The sequence below is a fragment of the Mytilus galloprovincialis genome, chromosome 5 (assembly GCF_965363235.1).
Source record: "Mytilus galloprovincialis chromosome 5, xbMytGall1.hap1.1, whole genome shotgun sequence".
Taxonomy (NCBI): Eukaryota; Metazoa; Mollusca; class Bivalvia; order Mytilida; family Mytilidae; genus Mytilus; species Mytilus galloprovincialis.
Genome location: NC_134842.1, coordinates 85,917,038 through 85,939,174, shown reverse-complemented (window position 1 = coordinate 85,939,174; position 22,137 = coordinate 85,917,038). Strand labels below are relative to the sequence as shown.

General features: G+C 33.2%; 1 protein-coding gene and 1 long non-coding RNA gene across 2 annotated transcripts in view; both read right to left on the bottom strand.

The window, feature by feature from the left end:
• The window catches only part of LOC143076600 (serine/threonine-protein kinase Chk2-like), a 44,933-nt gene extending 37,294 nt beyond the window's left edge, over positions 1-7,639 (bottom strand). Inside the window, exon 1 of the mRNA XM_076252418.1 lies at positions 7,453-7,639. Coding sequence (XP_076108533.1) covers positions 7,453-7,582 — 130 coding nt within the window. The 5' untranslated portion in view covers positions 7,583-7,639. The remainder of the gene's footprint in view (positions 1-7,452) is intronic.
• Positions 7,640-18,529: 10,890 nt separating this feature from the next.
• On the bottom strand, positions 18,530-20,580 carry LOC143074804 (uncharacterized). Its single transcript, XR_012978097.1, has 2 exons — positions 20,527-20,580; positions 18,530-19,013 (listed from the first exon to the last, which is right to left on the bottom strand). It is a non-coding gene; the product is annotated as an uncharacterized LOC143074804 (long non-coding RNA).
• Positions 20,581-22,137: the final 1,557 nt, after the last annotated feature.

Sequence of the window (22,137 nt, the reverse complement as noted above, 5' to 3'; positions counted from 1 at the left end):
TAAACCGGATTCTTTAACATTTATTTGTGTTCTGGCATTTATCAATATTACAAGGACCAAAACTCCTAATAGGTAAAATTTATGATTATCAATATCAAACTTGACTTCCATGTTGTCAACAATAACAACATATAAACTAGATAGAAAATGACCCTCTAGCAGGACAAACTGTGTGCCCTTAATGCATAAAGTAAGAAAAAATTACTAAGTCCACCTACCTAGGATTTTGAAAATATCTAAAAAAATGAATGAATTGTATGGTTTTTTAAACTTTCAAGAACCGTAACTCCTGAACGGTAAAAGTCAAAATCAACATTACTGAACTTGACCTCCATTTTGTTGTCAATAACAACATATTAAAATTTTAAAAGGTTTGGTTGACTGGTTCATGAGAAATGCACGGACACGACATTTTTTAAACTTTCAAGAACCGTAACTCCTGAACGGTAAAAGTCAAAATCGTCATTATTTAACTTGACCTCCATTTTGTTGTCAGTAACAACATATTAAAATGATTTGTTGAACGCTTCATGAGTAAATGCACGGACAACATTTGGTTGCCGCCCACCGTACATCCCCAAATCAATAACCGACACTTTTGACACAAAAATCTGGTTAAAAATTGGAAAATGTGGAACAAACAAGGCTAACAAGCATGACCAAGAGATTACTACTTACTAAACCAATAAAATTAATTAAAACAGGCTTAACAAAACAACTTTTTTCTAGTCCAGTGGTCAGTATAAAAAGTAAATGTATGACAAGTTTAATTTGGTACAAATATAGATGCAATACCTGATTATCTACACAATACTATTTGATAATGGCTTTTAAGAGATTACCAACGTGTAGTCTGTAGTCTTAGATGCATTTATGCAACTTACTGAACACTACATATAATATGGCGGCAAAGTCCCCAATTACAGTAGAAAAATCAATAAAAAAAATAATAATAATTTCAATTTATTAACCCTTGCCATACGGGGCCCGTAATATTAAGGCCATACCCAGACCACCGTTATTTGGCACCAATGGCACTCCAAACATTTGGAGGTCATCGTAAGGCCAACTAAAATTAATTAGTAGATTTTCATCCAAATTTTTTAAAAAAATGGGGCGGGTGGGAGGATTTTATTTTTTAATTTTTATTTCTTATGAAACCCTCTTGTGACGTGTTCTTCAAATATGCAAGTGTAATAATAAGCTTATATTATGTATATACATATATAAGGAATCGTACATAATATTTCAAATCTTAACATGAATAAAAATCTCTAATTGGCAACCACTGTTCTACATGTAATTGCTGCTTTAGAAACCTAAACAGCAAAAACATAAAAGAAGAATGCTCTCTTCAGTTGGACTACCTTCAACAAATTTAGTGTCTTTTTAAGCGACCATTTTTTGTCTACATAAAATGAAACAAATATGCAACTAAAGAATTATGAGTTCAGAATAAAATGAAACCGTTTTGAAAACGAAAGAGTTGGTGCTTTTATGATTCTTATAGATGCAAATATAATTAATATGTAAAACATGAACTTAACCAAAAAGGAGAAGATGTCTAATGGCTCTATTGAGGGTATTGGGACAGAAGGTGTGTGTGCTGTTTGTCAACAAAACAAGCCATGGGTAAATCTAAGTGTATATTTGCCGACTTTTTGAACTCAATTATACTGTCATTTTATTTATACAGTTATGGTTTTGTACGAATGTGTTCCACGATTCGTGCTCTTTGGGTATAATTCACAGTCCTAAATTCCTGCCACAAAGTCATTTTATCAATAAAAAAATCAATGGTTTTCTAAATCACAAAAATTTGTGTCATGCCGCGATTTGCCATATTGGACACAGCGTATTACTTGTAACCCGATTATTTCATGCCCTTCTTGAAATCAATCTCTATTCTCGGTAGACGATTTTCTCATCATAGAGCTGCACAATATATTTTTTAAATACTCGAAGTAATACGAAATTTGAAATAGGAAGTTTGGAAGGAAACAAAATTTTTGGCGGTTACTGGAAACGGAGATGAACAAATCCGGAAATCGTCAATTTTTCAAAATAAAAAAAATCGGGGCGGGACGATTTCAGAGGGGCGGGCGGGGATGAAAATCTATCAATTAATTTTAATTGGCCTAATGCCATTTAATTAGAAATGAATGCATGTTTCCTCAATCTTACACTATTGATTGTCATGGTTCTGACTTTTAATGTTCATTTTGAGCTCAAATACAAACTTCAAAAATTGAAATAGGACAAAATTGGGTTTTTGGAGGGGTGGGCTTTCCTTCGAGGTCTGAAACACGGAGTTATGAGGACTGAAACATTGACAAACAGGGTAAACCTGAAGGCATAAATGTATAACTACTGATCGTGTTTGTTGTCAAAATACGCCAAGAATCGGAAATTTTATGAATATTAGTGCAAGTGACACTTTTGACAGATGTACCCAAATCAGCCCCCCTCTTTCATGGGAAAAATTTGGTTGATTATATAGGGAATCACTGAAGCATGACTAAAGCAGGCCCCCTCCCTTTTCTTGGGAAAAATTTGGTTGATTATATATAGGACATCACTGAAGCATGACTGGAGCAAGCCCCCCCCCCCTTTAGGTCAGTCAGCAGGCCCCCCTTATGAAAAGTTCTGGATCTGCCACTGATGATAATCTGGGAACAGTATACCTAACGGGAAATGAATTTGATACGCTTTTCAGTGTAAAATTGAAAAAATCTCGGACTCCCCGAGACCTCCCGAGATTTATGGATTTTGGTAGCGTCTGACTGATCAACTATTGGAACTGCTCAATAAATAAACCACATAACTCTATAATCGTAAATAAAAACAAGTTTTATCATTTAGAAGATATATTTTGTCATATAAATTTACTAAAATAAGTTTGATTTATTTGATGTGAAGTGTTTTATAATATTTTGTAGTCCGAGATTACTCTGACGTCCAACGGCTGTTTTGCCAGACAAGCTGGGGCCGTGGGACGTCAGAGCTCGTCCCATATCAAAAAGTGGATATTTGCCCACCCAAAATAGATGCGCTGCTTCGTCGCTTCTGGTGCCGACTGACGGCCTTGAAATTATATAAATCGGGCATCAATCTGTTCATTTTTTCATTATCTCTTCATTTATGTAAGTTTCACCTACCTGCCAACCTTTATTTTCTCATAATTAGACTGTTTTCACAGTGACCCATCGATTTCGGCAGGTAGGTGAAACTTACATAAATGGAGAGATAAATGAAAAATGAACAGATTGATGCCCGATTTATATAATTCCAAGGCCGCCAGTCGGCACCAGAAGCGACGAAGCAGCGCATCTATTTTGGTTGGGCAAATATCCACTTTTTGATATGGGAAGAGCTCTGACGTCCGACGGCCCCAGGTTGTCTGGCAAAACAGCCGTTGGACATCAGAGTAATCTCGGACTAAATATTTTGGGAAATTGTAAATTATCACGGCAATGACCGCCATTTTTTTATTACCTTGTTTGCATTCTGCACAGTTCTCTGATGAACTCATACCTGTCAACTGACCCGTATTCTGCGGGTGTGACCCGAGATTTTCACAATTCTGAGGGATCACCCGGAACACCCGCCGGGTCATTGAAATAACCTGGGAATTCCAAAAATGACCCGATTTCACCCCTATTTCTTAGCCTTGAGATTGATTTCATAAGTAATATTCCTTTGAAATACCGGCAAATTCATAATTCTTCCAAGAACAGGAAGTTCATCTAGCTATGTAAACTGTCAAATTAAGTGACCCATTAAGTGCATGGCTTCACTTGACAGCTTTGGTGTCAAACACACTGTTAATTAACACCAATTACCTTAGCTTTAGGTCGTAAATAAATTGCACCAAGGGTTTACAAACTGAACTAGAGTTACTTCCCCTTATTTGTCACCATTCAAAATTATTCCTTATATTTACGTTTTATGGGTGAAAAAGATTAAATCATAAAAATATATAATTCAAATACATTATTTTTATACCTTTATACAATTTTTTTTAAAAAGTTGAAAATTATTTTTTACATTTATACTTCTTTTAACTGTATTATTATATTTTATCATAGTCTAATTTCCTTATTCAATGAAAAATATTATGGTTAAAGGCTACATAGTCAAAAGTCTCAAACATTTAAGAATTACATTAAATTCTAGTGTTTGATGGAATCCGGGTCCGTCCGCCCTGATTCTGGTTCGCCCTAGTTTCTGTTCGCCCTAATACCTGTTCGCCTTGAGTCCGTTCGCCCTGTTTTTATTTTTTAGTATAGTGTTGCGTTGTGTGTATATAATTGAATGTGTTGAAGTCAGTCTTAAATTTGGCCGAAAATTTACGATGTATCATGTTGTTTATAGCTAGCTAGCTGCTACTAGGACTAGGTTATAAGTTTCTGTACATTTCAGGACTACAAGATATTGTGGCTTCAAGGTATTGCCTTGAGGACTAAGTTTGTATCTGTATGTTATTACGTTACTAGGAAATTTAAGTTTCTGTGAATTTCAGCACTACATTGTATTTTTAAATGTAAAACAACTGAAGACTAAATTATTTGTATGTAATTGAATATGTTGAAGTTTACATTCACCGAATATTTATTTATGATGTATATTCTGTGGTACTGCTATCATAGAAAATAAGTTTCTCGGAATTTCAGCACTACCGTGATTGTATTTTAAAATGTGAAACAACTGAAGACTAAGTTGTTGTCTTGCTGCTACGAGGATAAGTTTCTGTGTATTCAAAGACTACAAAGTATTTGACATAAAACAACTAAAGACTAAGTCTATATTTAACTTTATTGATATATGTTAACAATATAAAAATATTCAGTAACAGTTATAACAATTAAGATCAATTCCGAACTGTACTTCGCACACCTTTATTTCCTAAACGAATATTTAAAAGCACTAATTTGAATTACTATTAGTGAAACAAATACCAAAAACACAGTCACACTGCTGTACATTGATCACTTGTCATCAGTGTTTTTACCCATCCAAGCTTACTATTTTATTTGAGAAAAATGTTATTTTCATTATTAATCCATCAAAGACAATTCATATAACAATCAGTGATATCAAAGATTTCAAATGATACCTTATCAGCAATCAAAATTTTGGCAAATATTCTGTATTGAACTTTTAATAGATATACATATGATAATTTTCAATATATATATATATATATATATATATCGTTCATTAATGTAATATATACATATCATTAATGAATATAGGGCGAACGAACCCAGGGCGAACGGACTATCAGGGCGAACAAACTCAGTGCGAACGAACCTAGGGCGAACATGTAATCAGGGCGAACGATCCCGATACCTGTTTGATGAATGTAGTGTTTTTTCTCAAAAAGTAAAGCACATAAGACTGAGTTACACAAATTTATAAAAATCTTTAAAAGTGCAATGAAATAATATTTAATAAGATTTAAATGACTTAACAAAGTGAACATGCATTGATGTTTTGGTATCTTTGATATACATTATAAGAAAATGTACCATAAACAGTGTTCTCCCCAGAAATTTTGGATAGCATCACATTTCGCGTAATTAAAAATAACTGTATTTTTTTTAATTTCGTTTGTCGCGTCGCGTTGATGCTCTATTTCTTTAATATGTTTTAGTTTATATTGTTCAATTCATAACTGAGAATACAATTAAACTATAACCACAAAAACAGTTGTTTCAGTTTATGTTTTCTTTATTCATTTATAGTTACAGAATTATTTTTTTCCTCTTGTGCCAAATAAAAATAAATATGTGGTTTCAGTTACCCAACAATAAGTCAAATGAATGAATGGTTCATTATAGATCAACCTGTATATATACAAAACTAAATATCTTGTACACAAAATTAACTATTTTTTAGAGTATATAAGTAAAGATAAAGTAGCAAAAGTAGCAAAAAAAAATCAATTTAAAAACTTTTTTTTATCATGTTTATGAAATTCATTGTTTCATGGCACTTAATGAATTAGTTCCAGTTGTTTCTTATTTTTACATTAAAATGATATGTATTTTTAACAAAGTTATCTAACAAATAGTCTGTTAAAGCGTAGTTTTCTCTCTTGGTATATTTTTTCTGTCTATTGTCCATCTGTTATCATTATCGTGAAATGCGGATTTTTGTCATATCTGTTCCGGTTCCGATCCGTAATTTACACAAAAATGTGCAATGGCGGCCGTAGAAAAATTTACGAAAATGAGTCTGAGAATAAACATTGTTTGACAAGAGATTGTGAATGAATAAGACGCTTTTAATGCATTAAATGGATTAAACATAAACTTAAGCCAATTATGATAACTTTTTAAAGAAGTATTAAACTTATTTTAGCTCTAAACCAAATTTCTCGCTCTCGTAATACCGGAAGAGAAAGAAAGTAATTTTTGGAGAGTTGCACAAATAAACGACCTTTTTTTAAAAAAAAAAAAATCGTTTCAATCTTTGAAGTTTCGTAATACAAACCGTAGATTTCAAATTGTTTTGTGATTGCATTTTTCCATGTCGAAATTGGTTATTGCAGACACGTGGTATTAGTCGTGTCTCAAGTGTCAGCTTGGGATATTCGCATCCAAACAGTTATCACCCTGAGGGCAATTAACACCTAGCTATTAAATCTCTTAATTGCCTTTAGTGTCCGACTTAAAGGGATTACAATTAAAGGTAATTTTTATGATCATAATCGATAATTGATGAAAGTTCAAAATTGAGGACAAGTAAAATAGCATCTTCAAAATAATTATAGCGTCGCGGGAATTATTATAGCATCACGGTGAAAAAATATAGCGTCGCGGTACCGTGACGCTAAAACGGCCTGGGGAGAACACTGATAAATACTGAAATTCAGCTCGAAAAAGTTTGTACGCGTTATGACCTGAGATTTGATTCTTCAATGCAGGTCATGACCTGCATTTTCATCTTCACAGGTTGACAGGTATGTGATCTGCTTGCGATTTTAACAAATTTGAAGTGACAGAATACTAGTTTGATTCACTAAGATCACTATAAAACTAGTTTGAATGACATTTTATTGATATTATCAGAATTTTTTAGGATAATAGTGAATCCGTTTTAAACACATGTCGGTTTCCATATTGTTACTTTTGTATCTTTATTTACGATGGCACGACAATAAAATAGACTACAATCAGGTAGTGTCAAGTCCCGTCAATATATATGTTCCTGTGATAATCTCAGGATTAGTTTTTAAAATCAACCATTACAAAATTATGCATAAGCCTAATGGTGGCAGTTATTATTTGTAAAACAACCAACCATTTCAGATAATTGGAATCATTTTGAGAGATGAAAATAAAATTATTGTTACTCATTTGGTATGATGAACCATGCATATATACCAGAGGCAGAGTCAATAAAAACACACAAAAACATGTACGATTTTCTATGCATGTTTTTTACCGACTGCAATAAAACTTGATCCAAGTGGAAACATTCTCCCCCACACTTCTGCATTGTCTTCATTTTCTTCGCTGTCAACTCCATCAATGAAATCCGAAGGGACTGTTTGCATATTATCATGAATATCCATGTCTTAATTTTTTCTGTTTACAGTTGCACAAGCGGACCGGCAACACACATGCGCATCATCTAAATCATTAGAGTGATTTAAATTAAAATATATAATATAAGAGTCGTATATCGAGTCAATTGAATTTCCGGATTGTGTTAATTTTTAAAAGAAATTTAGAATTAGGTAATTTAAAAAAAAAGTCTAAGAACATGCCCCACCTAAGATGAGTCGCTGATTCATAAAAAAAATGTTTAGAAGAAGGAGACATTCAAGCAGCAGCTATATAGTTTATTTCTACACACATTTATCATTTGAACTCAGTTGGAAAACAGATATATAATATCATTCCACATATGTTACATATGAATTTTGTGGATATTCGAAAATCAAATTTCGAAAATAATACTTAAAATGAATAAACAAATTAAAGCACAAATTTTTACGATTTTGTTCAAACTTGAAGTCCTTGTAAAGCATTTTTATTCGTTCAGAAAAAAAAATCCTAGATTCAAGATTCAAGATTGAAAGTTTTATTTAGAGCCGATATTCAATAAACTACATAACACAAGCTCTAGTGAGCTTTTCAAATCGACTTAATAACAAAATGCAATACACACACACACACAATACAATACACACATACAAAAGTCATGAAAACAACACAATTTTAAACATACAATGCATAGTAAGATACCATAATGACATATATAAGTTAAAAGCATATATATATATATATATATATATAGTACACTTAAAACATAGCACAAGTTAATAATAAGATTGCACAAATCAAATAGTCCCACAGAAAATACAAGTAAAATAAAACAGGCATTAACACTATATATGCATGCACTGCACTGGCATGAGCTGTTACTTGGATCCCATGTTTGTACCAATTTTTTGAATTGGTCGAAAGATGTTTCCACTCGACAATGGTTCGGTAGCTCATTCCAGATTTGTGCAGCATTATAGCGAAACGATCTTAAGCCATATTTAGTAGTACTTAAAACGGTATGCACATTAACCGCGCGTAACGTAATACTACGAGGTCCCAATCTACCGAAGAGAATATGATGTTCAGAGGGGAATATGATACTCAGAGGGGAATATGAAGTTTTGTTCGACGTCACGTGTGATAGTTTCAACCAATCAAATGTTGATTTCACCATCAAAATCAACATGCAATGGAATAATATACATTTATTTCCCGTGCCTGAGGGGGATATGAAGATTTGTTCACCCAAGAATAAGCCCGAGGGAAATATGATTTTTCGAGGGTGAACAAATCTTCATATCTCCAGAGGCCAAGGGAAATGAATGTTTTATTCCACTGCCTAAGCTTTGTATACTATCTGAACTTCAAATATTAGTTTGCATACCGGAATTATTACTAAACACAACATACATATTGATAAACAGTACGGATAAACATTAATTGTTTAATTAGTCTTTTTTGTTTTAATGTCTGAAATACGATAATGATATTTGCTAAAAGTATTTAGAAAATAAGAAGTTCAAGACGTTATGTACATAAACCGCGCTTAACGTCGCACGATTTAGTCCCGACATTTCAGAGGGGAATATGATACTCAGAAGTGAATATGAAGTTTTGTTCGTCGTCACGTGTGAAAGTTTCCACCAATCAAATTTTGACTTCGCTGTCAAAATCAACATGCAGTGGAATAATATAACTTCACTATTCGAGTTAGTCACTGGTCAATATTATACTCAGGAAGGGCGGAAGACGAGAGTCGCCGCTGCAGGTACTTGTAAATTTATTTATTCTCTTAGCCATGTTTAAAATGTTTCAATTAAAGTAAAGTTATTTTAGTATTTCAAATATATCAATTCAGTATGGCTTGAAAGCCGTATTTTGGTATGTAAGTAAAGGTCAGAATAAAGCTCCGTTGCATGCAAATATTTCAGTTAAATAAATTGTTCATATTTATTGGAACACAATTGTAAACTTAGTTTACAATTTGTATACTTGAACTGTATATTACATGTATATATATTCGTCGTATAGACGTATTTTCTCTGTGATCTTAAAAGTGATTGTTAGTGTATTTACTGATTTTATAGACTCAAATTTTAGTTAACAAGTAACTATATACAGTGCTTAGTGGAAATACGATCTACTGGGAATTTTGATTTGCAAAATAACTGGATATATTACACAATGGATGAATTTTCTAATTATCGTTTGTGTACAAATGGCGCCGGTCAGTATGTCAACAACTTGATGACGAGTAATGGACATGTGCCTGTAAGTACTTTTAATTATAACATTGCTTCACCTAGCGAAAGAAAACGCCAATCAGATCAAATGGCTGAACACTTCATCGAATCAAGAAAAGTAGATGTGATTTGAGCTACTCGAGTGCACCCTCGGCGATTGATAGCGAAAATTCCCAAAATAGACTTGAATCTTTAATTCTTCAATTGTCGGCAAATTTTACATCTATGAGTAAAAGCTTAGAAAAAAGAATTGATGACCTCAAAACTAACATGGAGGAAAAAATATCAGTAAAAGTGTCCGAAAGAATTATGCCGTTGGAAACGAGGAACTTCCAAAATGCGATGAGGACCGTTTTGAAAGAAATGGGAAAAGACAAAGACTATAAATTTGTAGGACGTCGACTCTTAGCCAAGCGCACATAGGATGCAGTGCGGCTTGCGGTATGGAACTGCAGGGGATGGTCTACAAAATCGAACGAAAATTCAATTTTCCGGGAAAAAGTTTTAAACTACATTAACTGTGATATAATTGGAATTTGTGAAACATTTTTACGTGGAAATGAACGGCTGTACGTTGATGGTTTTAGATTTTATGGAAATAATAGGAAAGCATTGCATAAACGTGCCACTCGCAACTCAGCAGGAGTAGGGGCATTTGTGAAAAACAATATAGCGGATATGTTTTTGATATACATGTTTTAGATGAGGAGGAAGAGGGAGTATTATGGTTGCAAGACTATGCTTTTGTGTTGCAATATGTTATTTGCCACCAGCAGATTCATGTAGACCTGTGGATTCGGACGTATTTTTATGCCCCACCTACGATAGTAGAGGGGCATTATGTTTTCTGGTCTGTGCGTCCGTCCGTCCGTCCTTCCGTCCGTTCGTTCAGGTTAAAGTTTTTGGTCAAGGTAGTTTTTGATGAAGTTGAAGTCCAATCAACTTCAAACTTAGTACACATGTTCCCTATGATATGATTTTTCTAATTTAATTGCCAAATTAGAGTTTTGACCCAAATTTCACGGTCTACTGAACATAGAAAATGATAATGCGAGTGGGGCATCCGTGTACTATGGACACATTCTTGTTTCGAAATCTATTACATCAGGTATATTCTTATCAACACAAAGGGAAAATATTTTTTTGTGGCGATTTTAACTCTCGTGTAGGATCAAACTCCGATTATATTGAAGGTGTTGATATAGTTAAACCAAGGAATTATATTTGATCATACAGAAAATCATCATGGAGATGTGTTTATTATTTTAATTAATAATATTTCATACATTCCTGATAGTATTCCGGATCACTCAGTATTATATTGTGATGTAAATTTATCTATTAATTTAAAAAAGGAATATGGATATGAATAAAAGTGAGAATAATGCCAGATATAAGCATAATGTTTCATCTGTGCCAAATGATTTCTTGCTAAATGAGAATATATTTCATAAAGTACTGGAAGCTATTCAGAAAATATAAAATTATATTGAAGTAGCAAGTGATGTTCAAAATGCCTACGACGAATTCCAATCTTTAATTAAATGTGAAATGGACAACAAGTTACCTGTTTATAATAGTTCAAGTGGGGATAAACGAAAGAAGTCACGTTTTATACCTTATTGGAATGATAGTCTAGCTCGTCAATGGAGTAAAGCAACTGGAAAGAAGTGGTTACGTTACACTGGACCAAAATCTTTAAAGCAAAAATATAAAAAAGAATACTGTTCCGAAAGAAAAACTTTTGACCGTCTAAACCGAAAATTTAAAAGGAAATATCAAGCCAATGAACGACATATACTTGAGAATAAATTGTGTGAAACCATGCAATCAGCGTGATTTCTGGAAATCTATTGGTAAATTGGGTATTGCCAACTAGCGTAAACCGTGTATTCCAATGGCAATTGTTGATGAGAACGGTTCAGTCAATACAAACAGAAGCGATGTTATGAATGTTATGAAGTGGAAGACCGATTTTCATTCATTATTTAAGCGAAAAACCGGTGTCGAAACGGAACTTGATTCTGCGAACTTTAATATTGAAATTGATGTATCTACGCTTAATGCATCTATTTCCAGAGCTGAGGTTCTCGATGCAGTCATACGTGCCAAATCACGGAAAGCTACAGGAATTGACGACATCCCGGCAGAAGTATTAAAGAATAACACAGCTATTGACTTTGACACCAAATCATTATGGGCTGCTTCAATCTCGGCAAAGTTCCAATTCAGTGGAAAAGTGGTATTATAAACCCGATTTTTAAACACGGATCCGATGACAATAGAAACCCGCTCAAATACAGGGGAATAACTTTGATTTCGGTGCCTTGTAAAATTTATTGTAACATTTTTAATTATCGTTTAAGTAAATGGCTTGAAGATAACAAAATTTTATGTGACGAACAAAATGGATTTCGACGTGGCAGAAGCTGTGAGGAGCATATACATTCGCTTTACTCAATCATAAATGATCGTAAAATATCAAGAAAATCCACGTTTACATGCTTCGTTGACATGAAAAAAGCCTTTGCTACGGTCGAGCATAGCTTTTTATGGTATAAACTGCAACTTGCAGGAGTTAGGGGAAAGTTTGTATTCGCAATTCAGTCACTGTATGATGATGTTAATTGTACCGTTCGTGTTAATAATGACATTACCCAGTGGTTCAACATTGAAGCCGGAGTAAAACAGGGATGTATCCTTTCACCGACATTGTTTTCTCTTTATATAAATGACTTAGCGGACCACATTAATGCGTTAAACTGTTGAGTGAAGGTTGATGATTTTCATTTGACGCACCCGATGAAAATAGTTTACAACGAATGCTAGATGTCGTATCGGACTGGTGCGCTACATGGAAACTTTCAATTAACATTAACAAAACTAAAATCGTACATTTCCGAAATCAATCAATTGCAAGGTCAGATCGAATTTTCAATTGTTCAGGCAATAACCTTGATTACTGTGAATCCTTCAAATACTTAGGTCTCTGGATGGACGAGTACTTGACATTTAAAAAACATGTAACGGAGTTATCAAAAGCGGCTAGTCGTGCCCTCGGAGCGTTAATGACAAAGGCGTCTATGTTAGGTGGAATGACATATAAGGTTTACACTAAACAGTATAGTACATCAATAGTAGCGCCAGTTCTTCTCTATGGTAGTGGTATTTTGGGCACTAAAGCGTTTAGTGTCATATCGACAATTCAGAACCGGGCCTGTAAATTCTTTTTGTCCGTCGGAAAACGGAAGTCTAATTTAGCGTCATGCGGCGATATGGGCTGGACGTCGTGCTTTACAAAACTTTTATGAGATTATTTACAAGTTTAAATAGTATATTTTTGTATTTTTTGGTTTTAAGGATCAGTGTTTCATAATACATTTTTTTGGCTGGATATTGATTGTTGTTTGTGTGTATATGAATATTGCGTGAATGCCTTGTTTCAATCAATATGTGACACTATAATAAACAATTTTATTCGATTCTTATTCTTATTCTTTCAGATTTATATAATAAAGTATATTAAAATTGGACGACTCAATTAATGCAGAAATGGCCAACACGTTACCGCGAATAGTCTTTGGGGTTTAGGGAGACTTATTCTTCACCCCAAGTCGACGTTATATTGGTGTTCCATTTTTCCAGCGACATACAATTATATGTGTCTGATGCTTAGATATTTCTACATTCAACGCCAATAGTCGAGTCCACATGAATTCGTGTACATTTGTATATCTATAGTAAAAAAGAAGACGATCATTTCACACCGTCTCTGGCGGTATTTTCAAGTCGGACCCTTAAACCGACCATTCGGTATGGGTTATTTATCTTATTGCTGACTGACGCCATACGATTGCCTATTGCATAAATGTATAGATGTAGTTTTGAGAATAGAAAATATAGTTATTAATTATTAGTATCCGAGCAAGTAAAACACGGATCTATCACTATACATCCACTCCATTTGATCTTTGGTGGATATTTGTCTCATTATTTTTATATGACGTTTTTGTAGGGTATGTTTTTGGGCATCCGTTTTAAGCAACAGTTAGTTACCGCTGTAAGAAACCACAAAAATTAAAACAACACGTTATAAATTTCATGCATCTTACCTTTTTGGGATTTACTTTCACAGGAAACACATAAAACTGAGATTCTAATATGACGTTCTTCTTTAGCTTTGGGTACAAAGCCATGTTCTAATTCGAATAGAACATGGGCTGCACGTGATTGACGTCACAATTGAAATTGCAACGTCAGATGAATTTTGAACAACACCAGAGATCAAAATGGACATTTTTGTTGGTGTTGTTTGCTAGGGAATTAAAAAAAATAATTCTAAAAGTAAGTTTAAATGTTTCTGATCTTTTTTTATTGACAAACTGTTGATTTTTCTATAACGTTTTTGTTCATCAAATCAAAATGGCGACATTTCGAGCGTCTACTATAGGTCCGCTTCGAAGTACAAAAGTTCAAAATATTCCTATTAGAATCGAAATAATTCTATTATGCCATGCTCTATGCTCATTTTAACATGGGTAGGCATTATATTTGTAAACATTTAATACCTCGCTAACGCTCGATATTAAGATATTAACAAATATAATGCCTACCCATGTTAAAATGAGCATAGAGCATGGCATGAAAGAATTATTTCTTAAATATTGTATGTACGATATCAGCTGCGTCGACAGGTTCAATGTCTTATTTTATAAATGCAAGCTTAGTCAACACACGTAGCGTCTTCAAATTACAAAAAAACATTTACGACGTCGATATTTCCCCACCAGAAAACGTAAGCGTAACAAAGACACTGGACACTTAGTTTATCACATAACTTTAAACATTCACGTTCAACATATTTCTTTTTTTTTCGAATAAAAAAGTGCAGCAAATGCCTGGTGACCCTCTGTTGTTGTTGTTTTTTATTTGGTCGGGTTGTTGTCTCTTTGACACATTCCCCATTTCCATTCTCAATTTTACATTCTGAAAATATAAATGAATGTCTGCTAAGAGCAATGTAATGGAAATAATTAGCGACTATGTCGTGTACCCTTTTCAGAAAATAGCGTTAAAATGACATTTCTTTAGATTGTAACATAATAGCTGGACATCTAAAGCTAGAGATAAAGGATACTACAGATACAGTTAAGTCGGCCTCATATCTTAACTTACATCTAGAAATTTACAATGAGGGTCGGTTGAAAACAAAACTTTACGACAAAAGAGATGATTTCAGCTTTCCAATTGTGAACTTTCCATTTCTAAGTAGCAACATTCCAGCAGCACCTGCATACGGGGTATATATCTCCCAATTGATACGATATTCCCGTGCTTGCATTTCCTATCATGATTTTCTTGATAGAGGGTTGCTGCTCACAAGGAAGCTATTAAATCAAGAGTTCCAAATGGTGAAGTTGAAATCATCCCTTCGTAAATTTTACGGACGCCATCACGAGTTGGTTGACCGTTATGGAATAACCGTTTCACAAATGATATCGGATATGTTCCTTACGTCGTAACTACAATCCCCTTCCCTTTCATGAATGTGACCTACCGAATTAGACCATTTACCGGATTTGTTATCACATAAGCAACACGACGGATGCCGCATGTGGAGCAGGATCTGCTTACCCTTCCGGAGCACCTGAGATCACCCCTAGTTTTTTGGTGGGGTTCGTGTTGTTTATTCTTTAGTTTTCTATGTTGTGTCGTGTGTGCTGTTGTTTGTTTGTCTTTTTCATTTTTTAGCCATGGCGTTGTCAGTTTGTTGTAGATTTATGAGTTTGACTGTCCCTTTGGTATCTTTCGTCCCTCTTTTAAAGAAATCAGGTGTCCAGTCTGGACTATCGGATCATTCATATGTTGCAGATTATATTAAACCACTGGTTATGCACATTTGAAATAACGAGTTATTTTGAAAATAAAAAGATAGCAATTACATATTTTTCTTATCGATTCTTCCATTTTGATTATTAGTCCTTCCAAATTACTAACTTCTTACACATAACGAAGATCATTTCAAGCATATCTACCATGGTCGTTTTTGATTTTTTTGCGGTAAATTTCATATGATGTCCGAGTCCAAATCTGAACAATTCTATTATGCGAAAATACGGGAAAATATGTTGAATTTGTATAAGTTTTAGGTCAAAAACTCCGTTTTCTATATGTCCGTTTCATGCTTTATAGATTAAATTGTAGATTAAATTGTAATTTACCTTACTAGTAATGTGGATTCTAATGGCATGCATTCATCATTTTATCATAAAAAAAAAAATCTTCATAAAAAAATATTATAAACACAGTTGAATAAAACTATTTAAACAGCGCATTTTACAGTTGCCGTTAACTTTGTCCACGCCGTCATTAAACATAACTAATTAAATCGTTTTATCCATAGCCATAAAAACTTTGATAAATTTAAAAAACAGAAGATCGCGTATGATTGCCGATGACAAAGAAGTAAGAGTGTACTTTTGTTGCCCCTAAAATTAAATATCTAATTCTTTAGCGTATTTTTAATATATCCGATAAAATCTAAATTGAGAGGCAACAGTACTCAATGTATTATATACAATACAAGAAAAACTAAGAGAATAACATATGTACTTCCAAATGGTAAAGATAATGCGAATCAGCACTCAGTTTGAATTTCACAATTTGAAATTAAGAATAATTCGTTAAAAGGGGGACGAAAGATACCAGAGGGAGAGACAAACTCATAGATGGAAAATAAACTGACAACGCCAAGACTAAAAATGAAAAGACAAACAGACAAATATTAGTACAGAAGACGCAACATAGAAAACTAAAGACTAAGCAACACGAACCCCACCAAAAACTTGGGGTGATCTCAGGTGCTCCGGAAGGGTAAGCAGATCCTGCTCCACATGTGACACCCGTCGTGTTGCTTATTTTATTACAAATCGTTAAAATTTACAGCTATGACTTGTCAGGTATCGAATATGTAAGATCGGTCTAGCAATTCGTCATGAAGACCAAAAAAATGCAAGGAGACGTCGATTTAAGTCAACTTTTTAACCCTGCAAAGTCGCCTTTAACATGTTTAATATAATACAAGAAACTCAACACATCAAATAAAACCAGTATAATGTGACAATGCATGCGCAGCTGAATAACACGACCGTATATTAACATGGATATTTTTTAATTGGTAACGATGACGCTGATCTAGTCGAATGATATACATATTACGATTGCTGTATGGTTGTTCGTACGTCAACAATCAGATTTCCAAACAATCGCCCAAACAATAACGCATACGTAATTGTCAACGGAAACATGAAGACCCTTGTTGAATCAATAAAATGAGAAAGAAGATCGAGCTACCAACGGGAAGAGGAAGCCCTTTAATAAATGAGAGAAATGTATGATATGCAATTAGGGAACAAGGCACCTGCGAAATAACATGAACTCCAAAATTGGATAGAATGATAGATGCAAATCGGAAAAAAACATTTGAATATCTCGTTTAAATAATATTATGTTAAAGACCACTCTGTTTCAAACAAAACGTTCTCTGAAACTGACATTTTCAAGTTGCTTGAATTTGGGATTGATAACATGTTTTTACGAGCAAAGCCCATACCGCATAGTCAGATATAAAAGCCCCCAAAATTGCAATGCAAAACAATTCAAACGAGAAAAATAAGTCTGCTCAATATCTTGACTCGTATCTCGAAATTAACAATGCACAAGTTCGTATTTCTAAATATTTAGTTTCTTTTTAGTGGATATCGTTCATTGAAATACACTTCAATATATGTTTTCTATAAGGATGCCAAAACATGTTCATTATACTAGTAGTATGATTCTTGCATAATGAATGTATTGGTATCTGCATTAACCATAACTAAACTCCGGGTGGGGGATTTTCTCGCTGCATTGAAGACTCATTGGTGGCCTTCGGTTGTTATCTGCTCTTTGGCCGGGTTGTTGTCTCTTTGATACATTTCCCATTTTCATTCTCAGTTTTAAAGAGACGAGAAAGATACTGAAGACACATTCACATTAATTAGTGGAAAAATAAAAGTGACCATGCAAGCAATGACAAAAAAGTAGGCGAATCAAATGAAAGTATACTGTACATAAAGAAGTAGTAACATTAGTTTGAGACATCAAACCCGTAAGTTATATTTCAATGATTACACAATTTTGACACAATTTTGTTTTCTCCGGGGAGATAAATTACCCGACGTTTGATTGCATTTTGTTCAAACTGACATCTTGGAACCATATCATGTCACATATTAAAAAAAACTGCATAATTTTGTTTTGAATCGATAAGGGCTTTTCGTTTTTATTAATTATGACGTTAACTTTGTACTTTTAAATTTACAATGACGCTAACAGATTCCAATACTGTCACGGGGCACCAGTTGTTCGTTTTGTACAAAAAAATATATCTTCACATAACGTGGCATTTTTCATTATTGATCAGACAAATGTTGAAGAAATAAATAAACGCGTTATATCTAAAAGGCAAAACAGGAAAACTTTACAACTTAACGCTCGATCGTCCGTTCAAATGACAACCAGCTGTCTCAATTTATTGCAACCATCACCGTTAACCATTATGAGTGTATAAGTTTTTATCATTTATAACAATGATCCTTATAATCCTGTAGGGTCAAGTTGCTTTCATTAGGAAACAAATGCCTTGATACCCTGTAAATGATTTTAACACTAACAATTAACACCAAAACAAGTCTGAAACAACAATTTGTATCATATTATTTGGTTCAACACAAATCATTTTATACATGTTAATTGAAAATAATTTGACTGTCCAGTAGTCGTGACAAACTGATAATCCTTTATATTTCACTCACTGATAATCTGTTATATGATACGAGAACCGTATTTGAAGGTATTGTTTCATTCATTTCATACTCATCTGCTAAAATTTCAATTCCTTCAACAGACCTGCCTACACTATCTAAATTGTACTCGCCTGATGACATTGTTAACTTTTCAACTTTTTCAATCATTTCATTCGCCATTATTTCCAAGTCATGTCTGTAATAGCTGTGACGGATTATAAATATCGCCGGGATCCAAGTGAGAGAAACTTTCGCTACCATCGAACAGAAAAGATAGATGTTGTGGGAATATGAATGGTAGTCAACTCCAGCTAAATCCATAATAACACATATCACATAAGGTAACCAAGTCAATATAAAGGCACCTGCAATAAATAAAATTTAATCTGTTGTTACCTAAATCGCTTGATATATATTATGTGAAGGATTTTAAACTCCAGATGTATAGACATGACAAATTAAACTAACAAGTATACAGAACTGAAAGGAAAATTCAAAACGGAAAGTTATTTTCAAAAGCTCAACACATCAAACGGACATATATTATCTGAGTTGTCCCATAAGAGGAAATTAGTTAGCTACGCAGGTACATGTACAGTCTTACGGATATTTTTTTTCAAAACAGAACAATAAAAATAATTTGATTCTTATAAATAACATGCATTTTCTTGATTTAGGTCCTAAGTTCAATAAACGAACCAGGATTACTGAGTTTCTTGGTTATTCTAATTTGCAATGTATTGATAACTTCATTTCTATCTTAACATAATGTTGTTTCATGTGTGACGTATTTTTAATTAATGTTAACAAAATGTTGCATTATTAATCAAGTGTGTTTTTATATAACTCATTTTTAAATTTATTTTCCTTATACAATCATATGTTGCATTTAAGGTAGTACCTAACACTACAGGGAGATAACTCTGTAAAGTCAGCTAAACGTTTTAATTACGTTGCGTTGTAAAAGGAATATTAAGCTTCTCAATGATCAAAATTGATGGTTGTCAAACTGCTATATAACCAGTCAAATTTTTCTGATAAAACGGTTGGTTCAAATTTTTTGAAATTTTTATATTATTGTAAAAGGGTCAAAGTAAAGTCTTTGTCAAAAATTTAAGAAAATTAAACGAGCCAAATTAATTTTAGTTGAAGTGTTGGGTACCACCTTAAGGAAGTTCGCTGCTGAGTTTCAAAATAAATAGAAGAACAGTTTGCTTTTCTTTTTTTATTGTCACATCGATTTAAAAAAAATCGAAAAAGAATCAAAGCTACCAGGCTTATAATTTATTAAGCCAGACGCGCGTTTCGTCTTCATAACACATCAGTGACGCTCAGATCAAAATAGTTATAAAGCACGTACAAAGTTAAAGAGCATTGAGGACCCAAAATTCCAAAAAGTTGTGCCAAATACGGTTAAGGTTATCTATTCCTGGAATAAGAAAATCCTTAGTTTAAACCAATGGATAACAACTGCCATATTCCTGACTGGGTACAGGAATTTTCGTATGTAGAAGATAGTGGATTCATTATTTTACAAACTTTGCTAAATTTGCCCGTTTATAAATTATCAAGAAACTAAGGTTTCAACTTCCTCAGGGAAAATTGGCTTTAAATGAATTTGGCTATTTATTTTAGGTATTTTTGACATATAGCTCTTCAACGGTTTCGGTACTTATACCTCTTCGGATTTCAAACGTTTGGCTTCAGTGGCGGATCCAGGGGGAGGGTTCCGGGGGTTGGAACACCCATTTTTTTTGGACGATCAATGCATTTGAATGGGGACATATAGTTGGAACCCCCCTTTTTAAAATGGCTGGATCCGCCCCTGGGCTTTGAGCGTTCCTGATGGAGGTAAATCTATGAAATTTTGTTTTTTACCTGTTATAATGATGAAAGTCTTTAACATGAAAAGTTGACGATGTTTAATTCTGGTTGAAGTAAAAGTTAAATTACCTGTTATAATGATGAAAGTCTTTAACATGAAAAGTTGACGATGTTTATTTCTGGTTGAAGTAAAAGTTAAATTACCTGTTATAATGATGAAAGTCTTTTACATGAAAAGTTGACGATGTTTATTTCTGGTTAAAGTAAAAGTTAAATTACCTGTTATAATGATGAAAGTGATTAATATGAAAAGTTGACGATGTTTATTTCTGGTTAAAGTAAAAGTTAAATTACCTGTTATAATGATGAAAGTGTTTAATATGAACAGTTGACGATGTCTATTTCTGGTTAAAGTAAAAGTTAAATTACCTGTTATAATGATGAAAGTCTTTAACATGAACAGTTGACGATGTCTATTTCTGGTTGAAGTAAAAGTTAAATTACCTGTTATAATGATGAAAGTCTTTAACATGAAAAGTTGACGATGTCTATTTCTGGTTAAAGTAAAAGTTAAATTACCTGTTATAATGATGAAAGTGTTTAACGTGAAAAGTTGACGATGTTTATTTCTGGTTGAAGTAAAAGTTAAATTACCTGTTATAATGATGAAAGTGTTTAACATGAAAAGTTGACGATGTTTATTTCTGGTTGAAGTAAAAGTTAAATTACCTGTTATGATGATGAAAGTCTTTAACATGAACAGTTGACGATGTCTTTTTCTGGTTGAAGTAAAAGTTAAATTACCTGTTATAATGATGAAAGTCTTTAACATTAAAAGTTGAGAATGTCTATTGCTGGATGAAGTAAAAGTTAAATTACCTGTTATAATGATGAAAGTCTTTAACATGAAAAGTTGACGATGTCTATTTCTGGTTGAAGTAAAAGTTAAATTACCTGTTATAATGATGAAAGTCTTTAACATTAACAGTTGACGATGTTTATTTCTGGTTGAAGTAAAAGTTAAATTACCTGTTATAATGATGAACGTCTTTAACATTAAAAGTTGACGATGTCTATTTCTGGTTGAAGTAAAAGTTAAATTACCTGTTATAATGATGAAAGTCTTTAACATTAAAAGTTGAGAATGTCTATTGCTGGATGAAGTAAAAGTTAAATTACCTGTTATAATGATGAAAGTCTTTAACATTAAAAGTTGAGAATGTCTATTGCTGGATGAAGTAAAAGTTAAATTACCTGTTATAATGATGAAAGTCTTTAACATGAAAAGTTGACGATGTTTATTTCTGGTTGAAGTAAAAGTTAAATTACCTGTTATAATGATGAAAGTGTTTAATATGAACAGTTGACGATGTCTATTTCTGGTTGAAGTAAAAGTTAAATTACCTGTTATAATGATGAAAGTCTTTAACATGAAAAGTTGACGATGTCTATTTCTGGTTGATGTAAAAGTTAAATTACCTGTTATAATGATGAAAGTCTTTAACATGAAAAGTTGACGATGTCTATTTCTGGTTGAAGTAAAAGTTAAATTACCTGTTATAATGATGAAAGTCTTTAATTACCTGTTATAATGATGAAAGTCTTTAACATGAACAGTTGACGATGTTTATTTCTGGTTGAAGTAAAAGTTAAATTACCTGTTAT